We start from the raw sequence: 15,648 nt of genomic DNA, 5'->3' as shown, positions 1-15,648 counted from the left end.
TAGCTACCCCCATTGACCACAACACTTTTCACAACAAACACAAACAGCCACAATGTCCACTCCCGAGCACATAACACCGTTGAAACATTATTTCCTCAACAAAGGAGCAGAAAACAAGCTCCAGAGCAAAATCGGAACATAACTTACCCCTTTTGTTTTTTTCTGTTGGTAGTTCAAAGGTGGTAATTAGCACACATTTCACAACAAAACCACATCCGGTCACAGCTCACTGGGTCTACCGGTGTTTATTAAACACGGTTTGTAAAAGAAAGTTGGTGGTTTGCAGGTCAGGTCAGGTTCAAGTGGTTGATTAACACATATTTTTTCAGGTTGGATAGTAAAGATACCGGAGCCTCTGTATGTGTGCTTGTATGTGAGCGTACAGCAATGAGGGGAGGGAGAAGGGGGGAGTCATCACCTTCCAATGGTCTTGTGTTACAAGCACGTTTGGAGCATACAAGGTTGACGTCCACAGGTGTCTCTATTGAGTAGGAATTTCTGATTTCTACATACAGAACCTTTAACAAAACGTTGTGAACAATCATAGATTAAAACTGGTCAAATTATCATAACATTCATTACAAAGAATGACAGAAATGCTATTCTTTTGATCTGATGTTTACAAGAGTTGCATGGATATCCATCCCATCTATTATTGCTTGTTTCCCATTAATCAGCATCACAGTTGCCTCATGCCGGTTCTGTCACATACCATGCCATATTCTCATCCATTTGTGACTTGGTGGATCCCATAATCTCGCCGTTCTTCTTCAGTGATGGCCGTATCATTGTGCTGTAAGTTTCTGAGGAGAGCTTTGCCTGTTTCTGTGACACCAATCCCTGGCTAAATAAATATCTCACTTGCAGCATGCCAAATCAGTATTTGTTCTATGATGTTCAAAACAGCCAACTTACAGATGTCCTTTCAGCTTTGAAGATGGACTCAGACAAGCAGGGGAGTGACAAAAGTGGTTCCATGAGCCCAGACAGCATTGGATCAGAGAAACGCCCAGAGGAGTTTTTTGAGCCGCAGATGCAGGGGTTCTTTGCTGGTGAACGAGTTGTACCAGAGAGCCCCACCATGGATATGCCCTCCTTTGTACCCCCGAATGTTCAAAACCAAACCAAAGAACCTGTCAGATCACTCACCCTTCAGCCTACTTATGGTGAGCCAATTACAGTATCAGAGAAGCAGCCATCAGTAGAGGTGATGGAGTTCAGCAGCATTGGTGCACCTTCTGATTTTTCTTCAATGGGGACAAAAGTTCCAGGAGGAGACTCAACAAGAGATGCAAGAGATAGATCTGGCATGTCAGCATATTTTGAAACATCAGCCATGGAAGTAGATGAAGCTCCCCAATGTAAGGGTGAGGGTTATTACGAACTGAGCAGAGCTGGTGAAGACAAGCCTATGGTTGATTCCAAGTCTCAGGAGATCAGCTACAGTGCACTGACTGAAGCCCAAGATAAACCTGAAATCAAAAAGAGTACTGCAGAAGACACTAGAGTATTCACAGTTCCCGACAAGAGTAATGAATGCAGGCTTTCCCCAGGGAAACTGGCCTTAGAGCAGAGGAGCTACTCACTTAACATCACTATTGGAGCAATGGATCCAAGTGGCCAAGGCAGACCGAGGAACTTCTCCCCACTGGCCACAGATATCATGTCATACACTAGTGGAAGTCTAGATGAGTCAGCGGACTACCTCCCAGTCACTACCCCTTCAGTGGAAAAGCCGCCATCCTTCCCTCCTCTGATTCTGGAGACTGCAGCTTCTGTCACTTCAGATTCCTCATCTCCTCCAAGGACCTCTGAACTAGTTTCAAAACCCAGCCCTGAACCAGAGTCCCCAGAATCACCTCAGCCCTCAAAGAACGCCTATAAAAATGGCTCAGTGATGGCGCAAGATTTGCCTGAGATGCTAGACCTTGCTGGTACCCGTTCCAGACTGGCTTCAGAAAACACTGACCCAGAAATCATCCGGAGAAAGTCAATTCAAGCTGATGTTCCTGCCTTCAGTGATGACCCGCTGGCTAGCCTTGTTTCGGGGGAACTGAGCCCCGGAGCCAGAAAAAGTGAGAGCCAGTTGGAAGAGATGGGCTATTGTGTGTTCAGTGAATATTCAGGGCCCATGCCATCCCCTGCAGATGTGTTCAGCCCTACAAATGCTTCTGCACAGGCCTTCGCCCACTCTGTCCTGGAGGAGAAAGTGGCTGAGCAGGCTAGGAAATTAGCTGTCAGAGACACTTCTGTGGAGGACAAGAGCCAGCCATCAGGAGCTGCAGGCACAGAAGAAAAAGACAAGAAGCAGGTTGAGAAAAAAGATTCTGCTGAAGAAAAAGGTACATGCATTGTAGATGACCAGCTGAAAAAGTCTGTAAGCGAACAGGAAAAACCACCTGCTCTGCCAAGTGAGGCCTTTGTGACACCAACTGTCACTGTCACCCTCGAAGAAGGTGGTAGGTCAGATAGTGAGACACAACGACAAGCTAGTGGTGAAGGCTCAGCATCAGAAACTGAGATTGCTGACTATGAGAGGCAGATCCGCAAATTGGAGATGGAGGACAGGCCTCTCAGTATGGAGGAGGAACGAGAACTGCAAGAGCTTCGGGAGAAGGTTAAGCTGGTCCACCAGGAGGCATACGAGGAGGTAGACGCTGAAGATGTGTACCAGCTGACTGGCATGGCCAAGGACAGAATTGCCAGGCCTGTAAAAACTTCCCCTGCCTCCTCAGTGGAGAGCAATATTGATGATGATAAGCTGCTCTCCCCAGTGCTCTCACCTTCCAAACTTAAACAAAGAGAAGTTTATGGTTCCCCTAAAAGAACACTATCACCAGTGTTAGGAATAAGCAAAGAGGACAAAGAGAAAGAGGAGTCAGAAAGAAAAATGAGGGAACAGCAAGAAAAGGAAGCAGCCGAGAAAAAAATTAAAGAAGAGAAAGAAGAGGCAGAGAAGAACATTTGGGAAGAAACAGAAAAGAAAGAGAAGGAAATTAAGGAAAAAGAAGAGAAGGAAAGGAGAGAGAAGGAAGAAAGAGAGAAAGAAGAGGCAGAAAGAATTCTGAGGGAAGAAAAAGAAAAGAAGGAGAAAGAACAAAAAGAACAGGAAATGAAAGAGAAGAGAGAGAAAGAGGAGAGAGAGATTAAGGAAAGGGAAGAGAAAGAGAGGAAAGCGAAAGAGGAGAAGGAGATGAAAGAAAGGGAAGAGCAAGAGAGGAAAGCAAAAGAGGAGAAGGAGAGGGAAGAAAGGGAAGAGAAAGAGGAGAAGGAGATGAAAGAAAAGGAAGAGAAAGAGAGGAAAGCAAGAGAGGAGAGGGAGATGAAAGAAAAGGAAGAAAAAGAGAGGAAAGAGAAAGAGGAGAGGGAGCTGAAAGCAAAAGAAGAGAAGGAGAGGAAAAAGAAAGAGGAGACAGAGAAGAAAGAAAGAGAAGAGCGGGAAAAGATAGAACGAGAGGAGCGAGAAAAGAAAGAAAGAGAGGAAAAAGAAAGAGAAGAGAAAAAGTTAAGAGAGAAGGAAGAGAAGGAAAAGATAGAAAAGGAACTGAAAGAGAAGGAAGAGAGAGAGAAAGCGGCTGAGTTGGACAAAAAGGTTACAGAGAAGCCTAAGGACATAGCAAAACAATCAGAGGAAAAAGCAGTGATGGAACCTGTTGTTAAAGAAGCTAAAACACCTGTGGAGGTTGAGAGGGAGGAAGAGGAAGGTGAGGAAGATGTGTTAGAGAAAGAAGGGAAGGGTGCTGGGGCAGGCGCGATAAAGGAAATCCCAGAGACTCGTGCTGCCATTGAATCAGTAGTGACAGTTGAAGACGATTTTATTACTGTGGTCCAGACCATTGATGAAGCAGATGAACCGGGACACAGTGTTCGTTTTTCTGCTCCACCTGAGCCTGAAGCTCTCCATACTGTACAGAAAGAGGAAGATGAGGAAGATGAGGAGTCTGTGGAGTTGGCCCAGGAAGCAGACATGGAAGCTGGTAGTCTAGAGGAGGTCTGTGATGTTCCTGAGACCCCTGCATCTCCTGAGAAGGAGGCTCAGACCATTGAAACAGAAGGACAGACAGAAAGTTATGACAGAGATGAAACCACAATGGACGACTCCATCCTGGACAGCTCATGGGTGGACACACAAGGTGAACTCTCTTCTTGTTCTTGTTCTTGTTCTTGTTCTTGTTCTTCTCCTTCTTCTTCTTCTTCTTCTTCTTCTTCTTCTTCTTCTTCTTCTTCTTCTTCTTCTTCTTCTTCTTCTTCTTCTTCTTCTTCTTCTTCTTCTTCTTCTTCTTCTTCTTCTTCTTCTTCTTCTTCTTCTTCTTCTTCTTCTTCTTCTTCTTCTTTTTCTTCTTCTCCTTCTTCTTCTTCTTTTTTGTGATACTGTTTCATGTAAAATCCAAACATGTATGTTAAATATGTTTTTTATATCCTGTTTTGCCACATTTCAGATGATGATAGGAGCATACTCACAGAGCAGATTGAGCCTTTGCCTAGGGGGCCAAGCCTAGTTGACAAGCATGCTGTGGTCCAGAACAAGGAGCCACAACAGAAGAAGACAGAGAAACAGGAAAAGCCAGTCAAACCCAAAGCTAAGGGAGGGCGGACTAAAGGCCGAATCTCCACACCAGAGCGCAAATCTGTCCGCAAAGAACCTGTCTACATTCCCAGAGAGGAGGTCAAGAAGAAAAAAGGTTGTCATGATCTTGTTTTCCTTTTGAATTTTAATAGTAGTAGTTGTTTATGTATACTGTAGTTAAAGATTATCACCACTATACTATATATCCTTGTAGCTAAAAAACAGTACTTGTTTGTCACTCTTTTTTTACCCTGTCAGTTAGTACTATAGACATTCAAAGCAGTGGCTCAATGTCATCATGTGCCTCACTGTGGCTCTCAGCTGTTACAAAACACAGCATCTCATAGTTTATAGCTTACCTGTACAACAGTTTGTGTAAAAAAAAATGTGCATCTTGATAACTCACTTACACAGTGATTTGAGTCAATTGCTGTGGTAGTGTAGTTTAACAATTATGGCAACTAAAAAATGGGATTTGGGTTTTTTTATCCTGCAGTATTCTGTATTTTATGCCTCACCTTCTGCTTCTGCTTATTGTTGTGTCTCTGTTTTTGTCAATGGCCATGTTCCCCCTGATAATGAAGCTGTGATAAAGAAGACAGAGTTTACCAAAAGAATTGAGGGTCAGACTCAATCCCCAACCAGGAGGAGCGTGCTGAAACCATCTGTCCGCCAGACCCGTCCCACCCAGCACCATTCCTGTCCCAGAAGGAGACCCACAGGTGACACATTTCGTTGGTGCAGACGAGCCACCAGAACACCAGTTCCCACCGCATCTCACCTACACTGTCAGCTTCCATTTTGGTTTTGGTATCCATTCTGATGTTTTTTTTATGTTACATGGGTTTCTTTGTATTTGATTGCAATAAAAATACTATTATACATGTTTTATTTGGCTTCATTTTGTCCTTTTTTTGTTATGGATTTTTTGCATCTTCTTTATTTTGGTCAAAAAAGAGTAACCTAACACTGAGCTGGAAAGCATTATTTCTCTAGTGTCCTCTTGCTGAAAATGTGTTTTATGTTCTCTACTGTATCCATTTATAGCCATACTTAACAGTGACTGTACACTTCTATACCATATATCACTATATAAGTTCAGTACTTGATATAGAGTAGTAGTAGAACATTTTAATTGGTGTTAACTTACTCTTCAAATGCATCGATTGATTTAAATGCATCATACTCTGTCGCTGCCATTTATTAACTGTTTTATATTCTTTGTCAGCTGTCAGTGGTGTGCGCTGTTACATTAATGTCCTTTGCTAGTGTCTTTCATATAATTGTCTAAAAATATTTTAAAGGTTTTCTGATAATAATGTACCAAGTTCTTTGATCTAAAAAAACACTATTAAACTTTAAAACTCCTGACCTATCTTGTCCTTAGGAATTATATATCCACCCAAGCTTTTTTCAATTCATGGTTGCTAGGCAACTAGTAATCCATGGCTTTTCTTTCTACGGACTATACTATAAAGACTCTGTAATGTTTCCCTGTCCCTCAGGCAGTATGCACTTCATTTTCCCCTGACGGACTGAATTCTGTGTCACTGATGATGAAAACTCAGTATACTGCAGCTCTGCCCCAATTAGATTATTTTCTAGGGTTGCCTTACATAATACAAAATCCCCCATTCTGTGTGATATCTTGCCAAATCTTTGCAGAACAGCACTCTCAAGGGGATAGAAACCTGTTCCCAGAACATTCAATTTGTCATATAGCTTACTATGCCAGATATGTGACAAAGTTGTATATTTGTACTTTTGTAATAATGCGAACCAAGTATTGCAATAAGGGCATACATATGATGATAATCCTCCAAAGTTGGACATTTGAAAGGTTCTCACTTCTTCCGCTTTTATATATGAAGGTGAACACATGTATGCTGTTTGTATTTTAAACTGTTCCTGACATTCAGTTTCTATCTCCCAGATGTGCTACCAGACAGTCGTCAGCCTCTCAGTGTTGCCAGAAAGTCACGCGACAGAGCATCGGTGAGTACACTCCTACAGCCCAAGAAGGGTATAACCTCTGGCACCACTCAAATGAATACCATATCAAAGTTGTTCTGGCAAACCTGACTCACCCAGTAGAATTGCAGTAGAGCAACTAGATAAACATCAGTCTGGACAAATTGACATTGAAGATATAAAGCGTGCCTTGCTGTCTCCATTCTGTCTTATCGAAGCCCTAATCCTTGCATGAAAAACTGTGCCTTGCCTCTGCATTTTGTAAAATGTTTGCTATTGTTGCCTCGTTTAATGGGTTTTTGCACAAATAGACATTGCAGATCCATTTAGAATTACTGAGTGGGTGTTGAATCACCCTTTGACATTTCTCCAACGGCTGTTGTCGTGACTCCATTTTACTTCTCCACCATGGTAATGACAGTTATTGTGTCTAAAATAACACAGTTTCTGCATATCTTAAATGTCATGTCATTACAGTATACTCTAAGTGTGTTCTGTCATTTTAGCACAAATTATATTCCACTTTTGATTTACACCTTCTATTCACCATCTTCTGACACTCCTCATACTATTGTCTGCAAGTCTAACATGTTGCTATTGAAGTCACAGGAATTTTTGCATGAGCATGGTGATGTTTTTTTTCATGTCCTTGTTTTTTTGTGTCGATGTCACATACATAATTTCTCAGTGTCATATTCACAATAAATGTGCCTGAATATGATCAAATACCACACACTAGATCTGATGTTAATATGTTATTCCTCATTTTACAGAGGCTGCATCAGATCTTGTGCTTTGATAATGCATGTTGACACACTATTATTTTGCTATTTTGTCACCCTGTGTCCTGTGTTTTGATGCTGTGTTACTCACCCACCGGGTCTCATCGTTGCATCATCTCAGTGCCATGCCCATCGTTTGCCACTAACAAAGATCCCCACCTCCATATCCAGAGTGGCTGCATTAAATAGACCTCACTCATCCTCACCAGAGCCTCAAGGCTCCCCACTATCACAGAGACTCACAGCCAAGGTAGGTGGATGCTAGTGCAGCACTGAACAGTAGGTACAGGAGTTCTGGAAAGAACATTAAAAAAAAAAAAATTAATATTCAAAAGACAAAAAAAAAAAGAATTCACAGGCTGACATCAGCCTATCTGACCTAAGGATCTACTTCTTGTCTCAACAGGATGGTGGGTCTCGGAGCCCTGACAAGAGATCTTCTCTGCCACGGCACACCATTCTGAGTCGCCGTGGATACCATGACCAGGAGGAGAGCTCCACCTCCATCACCAGTTCTGGCTCAACAGCTCCTCGCAGACCCACATGTAGGCAGCAGTTTCTGTAATTGACTAATTGACTCCCTTTACTAGGTATCGGTTTAGGTAAGTAACATTAGGTAGGTGGGTCTGCAAAAAAGATCAGTGTCAAGACATTGACTGTAGAGAGCTTAAGTCTTTCTTGACATTTTAAGCCCAGAGTCTAACTTTGAAAAAATCATAAATTGAACTGATTTTTTTAGCAGCAACTACATATGCCAGAAGTTTTTACTATAGTGTGCCAATGGAAGATCCAGTTGTTACATTTTTGCTCGCTGCATTGTTTTTTGTTTCTTTAGATTTTATTTTTAGTAGCAATATAGCTGTAAATCTGTAAGAGGCTATGAACTGTACATTGTTTGACTCATTCTGTGCTAATCTCATAAGCGTATGTTTTTCCTATACATCTTATTTTCTCTTTTTTTATGCATCTCTCTCTAGCCCTCTTTCACCATCTCTTGCAACTGTTTTTGGCGTTTTATTCATATATATAACTGGCTTGTATGAAATCTAACTGCCAACAATCCCCAAATATCTGCTTTTTTTTTTTTTACCGCCATCCACCCTTTAATGCTTCCTGTCTCTAAATCTTAAACCTTTCCTCTTTTCCCTCCTGTAGCGTTTCGCACTGAGATGAGGGCAGAGCACAGGACAGGACGAGCCCCTAGTATGACAGGTAGAGGAGATTCTCCATACCTCTGTCATTGTGAAAATGATTTGTTACATGGCTGTTGCAATGGATTGCATGAGGTTGTACAGGTCTAGGTATAAAGTGGTATCTTCAGTAGTATGTATTAGGGTACAAAAATTGAATGGTGTTCTTGAAATAATCTAAATTTCAGTGTCATGAAATACATCAGTGGAGTTATAAAGCAACTTAGTGTGTAAGCTTCAAGGGGAGCAGTGGAAGCGTTTAATGTGAGCACCTTGTGAATTAGTCATTGACTGTTTTTATACTTACCAAGAACCCTATTGACCTTCACAGATATACAGTGCTAGACTTGATTCAGTACAGGTAATTATGCAATGTGGGATAGTTAATATGATTGCTTTTAAAACATAGAAAACACCTAAATTTGAGTTATATATTTTGTGGACCATTAAAACTACAGGACTTTGCCTCTTTACCTCCAGTTTAATCTTCATCCTTATATACCCCCCCCCCCCCCCCCCCTCCAGTTGCAGAATCAATGCGCTCCCGTTCAGCTCGCAGTGGCCACTCGACCCCCCGCACCCCTGGCTCCACAGCCATTACCCCAGGAACCCCGCCTAGCTACTCATCATCCTCCAGGACCCCTGGAACCCCACGCTCCCTTAGCTTGATTTCCCAGGAGAGGAAGGTGGCTGTTGTCCGCACCCCACCCAAGTCACCTGCAACCACGCCTAAGCAGCTCCGCATCATCAACCAGCCGCTGCCTGACTTCAAGAACATCAAGTCCAAGATTGGTTCCACAGAGAATATCAAGTACCAGCCTAAAGGAGGACAGGTGACACTCATCTCTCATGTTTACTCCAATCCCTGTAGTTTCTGTCTAAGTACTTGCTTCTTTTTTCACTTCAGCAATGTTGTGTTCCTATTTTTACTGTTTTTAGTTTCTGTTTTTCCCACGTCTCTGTTATACCTGTGATCTTAGATATAACTTTCATAGACATTTTTTCTTAATTAGTACATGTAGCATTCTTCCCCATAATGCAACACTGAATTCCAAAATGGCAAATCCAACTAAAAGTAAAACATGAATAAATTAGTACATACAAATTAGATCTAAAAAAAAGAATTGATGATATCATCTGCAAACAAAGACATGTTATGAATTTCATCCTACCCGACCATAACCTGGATTCTGTCCTTAAGCTTTAAAGCTACAGTTAAGGGTTCAGTGGCAATAGAAAGAAATTTAGTCAGACAGTAATTCTCTTTTCTTAAAGAAAAATCCTACATTGTGTACCGTTGAGACTAGCGGTACTGGGTGCAACAATCTAAAATAATTGTTTGAGTGTAATTTTAAGTGTGTTTTTGACTAACCTCTTCTGGCTTTTTCCTCTGACTTTATATGTTTATTTCCATCCTGTCTCCACACACATAGTCTGTTAGTATTGTATCTACCTATTTCTACCATCACCCTTCAAATCCTTATGTTGGCTTACTTATGTAAGAGAACAATGAGCAAATAAAGAATATTTTGTGAACCAAAACTATATTAACTTATACATCCATTATCAAAACATTTCACATTGATTAAAAAGTAGAAAACAATGTTAGAATTTAGCACCAAAATGCTAGTTCAGTTTGAAGAGATATCAAATCCCATTCAGATTTACTATATGGGCTTTAGTTGTTTAAAAATGACAAGAATTTACGTATAGCTTATTTTAGCAATACTTTTAATATTAACATTGAATCAAATGGTAATGTTGAGAACCAACACCCACCTCTGCAATTCTTTGCAGTTTAGCTCATTGTTTTGATTCACCAGTCAATATGGTTGACTGTCTAGTGCCCCAAAATAAAGCTACAGGCAGCTGTTGCCAGCAAGTGAGCTCACACATGTTATTATATGTTTCCTGCTATTTGGGAAATGGCAGAGAGCCATAGCGAGGAGAAACGTGTTTTGTCAGGAATTTGCAAACAAAACCAGGGCTGAAAGGTGAGCAAATATTAGACTTTTTGTTTGTCAAATTGTAAGAAAGAAGACTCCAACAGGGTGTCCATGTTCTGTTGCTTGGAGTTTTATATAAGCTGTCTGCCCTCCCAAAAAATTGCTTAAAGCAGCTTTCAAATAATTCATTTGGCTATTTTTCCATTCAGGGATCAACAATACTGATCCTGAGGATAAAAGCTAACATTGAGACTTCACCATCACTATTCACATCGGCTCTATGATAAGAACTCTGTGGTGTCCAATTTTTATTCAACTACTTCTAACATTTGTGAGACCACAAATTTCAATAAACCGAATGGTGACGTGAGTTTGATATCTTAGTGAGTGTCAGAAATGTGAGCACTGCTTGTGGACTCAGTTATTCCGGACAGCACTTCGGCCAACATAAATCTGCATTTCAAATCATGCTTTCTGTTGCTGCACAGAATCTGCATTAGCAGGGTGTTTGGGAGTGTACACCCTGCAGTTTGACAAATATCTTGTTCCAGCTTCAGTCTGAAAAACTAAAGTCACCGCTGTAACAGTAAGGAATGTGATGAAAACAGCAGTGTGTGTCTCTAGCCATCAGTTCTTACAAACCTTCACTGATGACCTGATTAGGAGCCTTAGTGTTTGGCTGACATCTTTATGACTTGCCTGGTCTCTGTGCTGCTTTGTGCAGCCAGCCACGAAATAGGAAGGGATCATGCTCCAAACGCCTGCCTGTCTTTTGCAGAAGAAGCGTGTGTGTGTGTGTGTGTGTGTGTGTGTGTGTGTGTGTGTGTGTGTGTGTGTGTGTGTGTGTGTGTGTGTGTGTGTGTGTGTGTGTGTGTGTATGTGTGTGTGTGCGTGTGTGTGCATACGTGCAAACATGCATGTTGGGTCATAATCAGTGACTGTGCTTTATCAAGAATGGCAGTATTATTTACACATCTGTTTTGGGATGGAGGTGACTGGAGGATAAAACCCAGGCTGTGCAGAGAGGGTGTCAACTTACAACAGGAGTCTTTGCGAGTGATTTTGTCAGGGTCACCTAGATGAAAGTTGTTAACTGATGCAATCTGGGCATTTGTGAAAAAGTGTTTTAACAGTATAAGTAATCCAGTGCCACATTCGTGGAATTTCTTCTGTAGACTTTTGGCTGTGGATGTGGTTGGCCAATGCTTGAGACAGGTTATTTTGGATATTCAGTTTAGCTGTGAAAATGTCACACTTGTGTGCATCTGTTTTCTCTAACATAGAGTATCCTGTAAAAGGATTACCCCCTCATTAGAACTTTAATCTCGTCTGATAACTTGTTGGTTGAAAGATTTCATGTTAATATACATATTGTTCCTAATGCCTTCCAGCCAAGAAAGGATTGCCATAATAATGCAGAAAAGATACAGGATACATTTCTACAATTTCAAAAACCAACCAGCTCGTAGTAACGTTCAGACATCATATTAATGTCCTGACAGTTTCAAACATTTAGTATACTCTACCAGACAGATTATTGGATTATTGTGAAAATGTATTGATTAGTAAACATTATAAACTCAATATTTATTTACATGAACATTAGCATTAATAATTATAACATTGTTTTGTTTTTGTATAGAGCAGCTTTAGTGTCTTTACCCACAGCCTCACTGTGTGTGTGTGTGTGTGTGTGTGTGTGTGTGTGTGTGTGTGTGTGTGTGTGTGTGTGTGTGTGTGTGTGTGTGTGTGTGTGTGTGTGTGTGTGTGTGTGTGTGTGTGTGTGTGTGTGTGTGTGTGTGTGTGTGTTGTGTCACCCCTGGGTGGCATCAGGTGTCTCCCTAGAAGACATAAAGTGGTGATGGCAGTTTCCGTCTAAACACAGGGTTGAATGTGGCATAGCGATTGCCGTGATTCCCCAACTTCTCTTTGGCCATAAGCTGCCTGACACAAAGTTAAAATTTAATCATCCTCTTAAGGGAATGGCTCTATGCCCTTTTATGAGATGACTCAAGGGGTTTAAAGGCATATGTGTGTTTATGGAGACTCAGTTGGAAGTGTCTAGCCAAACACTTAGCCTAAAGGCTGCTATTTGTGTCTCATAAATGATTTAAACAAAGGCACCACAGAGAGGGATGAATAATTCCTGAATGTGAGTTATCGGACAATAAATGGAAGTAGAAATGTGACAAAAGAGTTCTAGCCGACTCAAACACATTATAAACTTTTTCGAATTTTAGTTGAGTTTAGTTTTTAGTTCCAAATTAACTTTCTTGTGATTACATACAGTACACTCTGGTTTGGCAAATCTATATTTTAAACCAACATGCTGCAGCAAATTGTTTTTACAATCTATTTGTGCTTTGTTTTTCATCATTTTCTTATCAGCTTGTAAAATAGCAGTTAAGACAAAGGACTTGTTCATTTTGAGGATTTTTCTATTTTAAATGTTCTTCCATGTTAAACACTGCAGCATTATGTGTGGGGTGTGCCTGAAGGTGAAGATGGTGTGTGAATGTTGTATGGTACATGAAGGCAAAGTGAAATGGAACAAAGATGGACTAATGCTGAAACATGACCGAAAGGGTTCCTGCAGAGAAAGAGACAGAGTATCTGTTTGTAACGACCTAGACCTTATAGACTGGGGCACAGAAGACCCACCTGAGGACCAAAATAAGTGATTATATTATCAGAGCAATGCTGAGCAGGCAACAGTCGGGGTGACATTTTGACTGATGTGTATCAGAAAACATATTGCATCAATTCCAATATATAGTATGATGATTTTGAGAACAATTAGTTTTTCGTAAGGAGTTGATAAACAGTGTCATTCTCCCATTACCCAGTGTGCTTTGCTCCTGCTCTTCCTCAACAGCTGAATATTTAAAAGTGTAGATAGAGGTCACTATACAGTAGCCACGGCCATTTTATGTTCCTGCAGTTAGAAAATACAATAAAATGTGTACAATAAAACAGTTTTAACATGACAGCAATATACTGAACTCCTCTCTTGACCCTTAGTAGTCCCAAGCCCCTCCTGTAGTGAACCTCCCTCAGCCCACAGCAGGCCTTTGCCCAGCCACTGACCTGTCCACGACTGTTCTCATAGAATCACAAGGACCAAAATATGTCAGCAGAGGCCAAACACAGGGCCTCGTGGATCTGGAAGTCAGTGCTGCGCCTCATCTCCGTTACTCTGTGTCTGTCAGCGACACACAGTGTGACCTGGACCCGAGACTTGCTGGTACACCACAGCACTGTTAATTACGGCACCACGTTTCTTTTAGCGTCTGGAGTAGAGTGTGCCACTGGAATAATTACATTATATTAATCAGTTATTATGTCCTTAATTAGAAAGGGCTACTTGTGATTGATGAAATTTTAATTTCAAAGAGACATTGATAAAATTTAAAAAAAAAAAAAAACATTTTGAATTGACAAATTAATTTTAAACATATATTTTGAAAAATTGCATGTTTTTGTGTCTGCTACAGCACTCTTACCTGCTGTGTAAATCATAATCCTCCTGCCCTTTAAGAACAAAATGTATACATTTTGGTTTTATGATCTTTGGAGTAATTTGAGGTAGTACTGTTAGTTCTCCTTCTGCTTAAACTGAGAACGCCCATAGAGCCAATCATACCTCTTCCTTTTTCAACCATATTTGCATAAAGTCACCATTATTCATGGACTTTCCTGCTGAAGAACATACAAGCAAACACACATCTTGTCCTTTACCTCAGCTTTTAAACGAGCCACCAAACAAACATTCACAGGGAAACATGCATTGCTAACACTGTTAGCAGGCTAGATATCTAACTAGCTGCTCAACTGCAGCACATTCAGCAGTAAGCATAACTGGAAATTTAAAAGCCTTATCAAAATTAATTTGGGGATTTTTTTTTACTGTATTAATTGTATTATGAAGGAGATTTAATTGTGTTTTTTTATATGCAAATAATTAACTTATTAAATTGTTAAAAGTCTGTATTTATTCCAGTGGAACACTCCAGGCCTCATAGTCTTCAGCATACTGCAAGATCTCTTTAGAGAATACAACAAGTTTCTGGGCTGTTTATCATGATATCAAAATAAATCAAGTGCAAATGGATGATTGTTTATTTCACTGGCCCAAGGATGCAGCTAAACTGTAAGTCACCTGAAATATATGATCTAAGGTGTAGCTGGGGGTAGATGTAAATAGTAAAGATTTATAGAGAATATGCTCCAAAGCAATGTAGTTTGCAATTATTCCCTGTTCAGATATTCAATGTGGTACTGTAGGTGATGCTTTCTAACTGTAATTTGTCTACATCAGCTATATTAAATTAGTCATATAAAGACCAATATTTTGATATAATGCTTGTAGTTTATTATCAAACATGTGCTGTGTTACCACCAAGAACTGGAGCATATAATCAACTCAAGTCGATGGATGATTTATAGGCTAACTTTCCAAAAACGTTCACATATTAAATAACAATGTCACACTGACAGAAACTTGATAGAGCACATGCTCATTATCTCCCACACTCACCTATTGGACACATATACACGTATACAACACATACAGTGTAAGCACTGGAAATTTCAATCAAAACTAATTTTGTTGTCAGCAATAAAAAAGACAGTGTCATGCATCAACATCAACTTTTTTCAATTCATTGTTCATTAGTATCCCGTTTTTTCCCAGTATTGTTGATAAGCATTTCCCATCCCCTATGTAAGAGGCCCATACTTTCTCTGTATTTCTCTATAGATTCATATTTTAAACAAGAAGCTGGACTTCAGTCAAATACAATCAAAATGCAGCTCCAAGGATAATCTGAAGCACTCTCCCCTTGCAGGCAATGTATGAACTCTTCCATCTTTACCCTCTTTGTCCTCCCTCTTGATCCTTCGATCGAGGAGATGGGTGAAGACCAGATTTAATTCTAGTAGTTAGTTTGTGCAAGGACCCTACTGTGTATTTAAGTGACATGTTATTTTCATCTTGTTGTGGTGTGTAAGGCTGGATACATGGCCACCTTGAGTGTTATAGTACCCTAGTTTACATTTTCCTTTTGTAGTTTGATACTCGTACCCTTAAAAGTCTCCCTTTCACCTGTAGTTTAACGGTAACAAAGGTCACTTTTAAAGCTTATCTTTATGATTGTAAACATATTTTAATCACATAACTGTATACATGAGCA

General features: G+C 40.4%; 1 protein-coding gene across 1 annotated transcript in view; it reads left to right on the top strand.

Annotated features, from left to right (window-relative positions):
• Positions 1-15,648, top strand: part of map2 (microtubule-associated protein 2) — a 46,592-nt gene that overhangs the window by 17,351 nt on the left and 13,593 nt on the right. Inside the window, exons 6-13 of the mRNA XM_062431577.1 lie at positions 930-4,133; positions 4,440-4,682; positions 5,152-5,289; positions 6,501-6,562; positions 7,727-7,865; positions 8,476-8,532; positions 9,036-9,343; positions 15,216-15,308. Of these exons, the coding sequence (XP_062287561.1) occupies positions 930-4,133; positions 4,440-4,682; positions 5,152-5,289; positions 6,501-6,562; positions 7,727-7,865; positions 8,476-8,532; positions 9,036-9,343; positions 15,216-15,308 (4,244 nt within the window). The remainder of the gene's footprint in view (positions 1-929; positions 4,134-4,439; positions 4,683-5,151; positions 5,290-6,500; positions 6,563-7,726; positions 7,866-8,475; positions 8,533-9,035; positions 9,344-15,215; positions 15,309-15,648) is intronic.

The sequence above is a fragment of the Scomber scombrus genome, chromosome 13 (genome assembly GCF_963691925.1).
Source record: "Scomber scombrus chromosome 13, fScoSco1.1, whole genome shotgun sequence".
NCBI lineage: Eukaryota > Metazoa > Chordata > Actinopteri > Scombriformes > Scombridae > Scomber > Scomber scombrus.
Note: the sequence above shows the minus strand (reverse complement) of the source record. Positions and strands in the feature narration are given on the sequence as shown.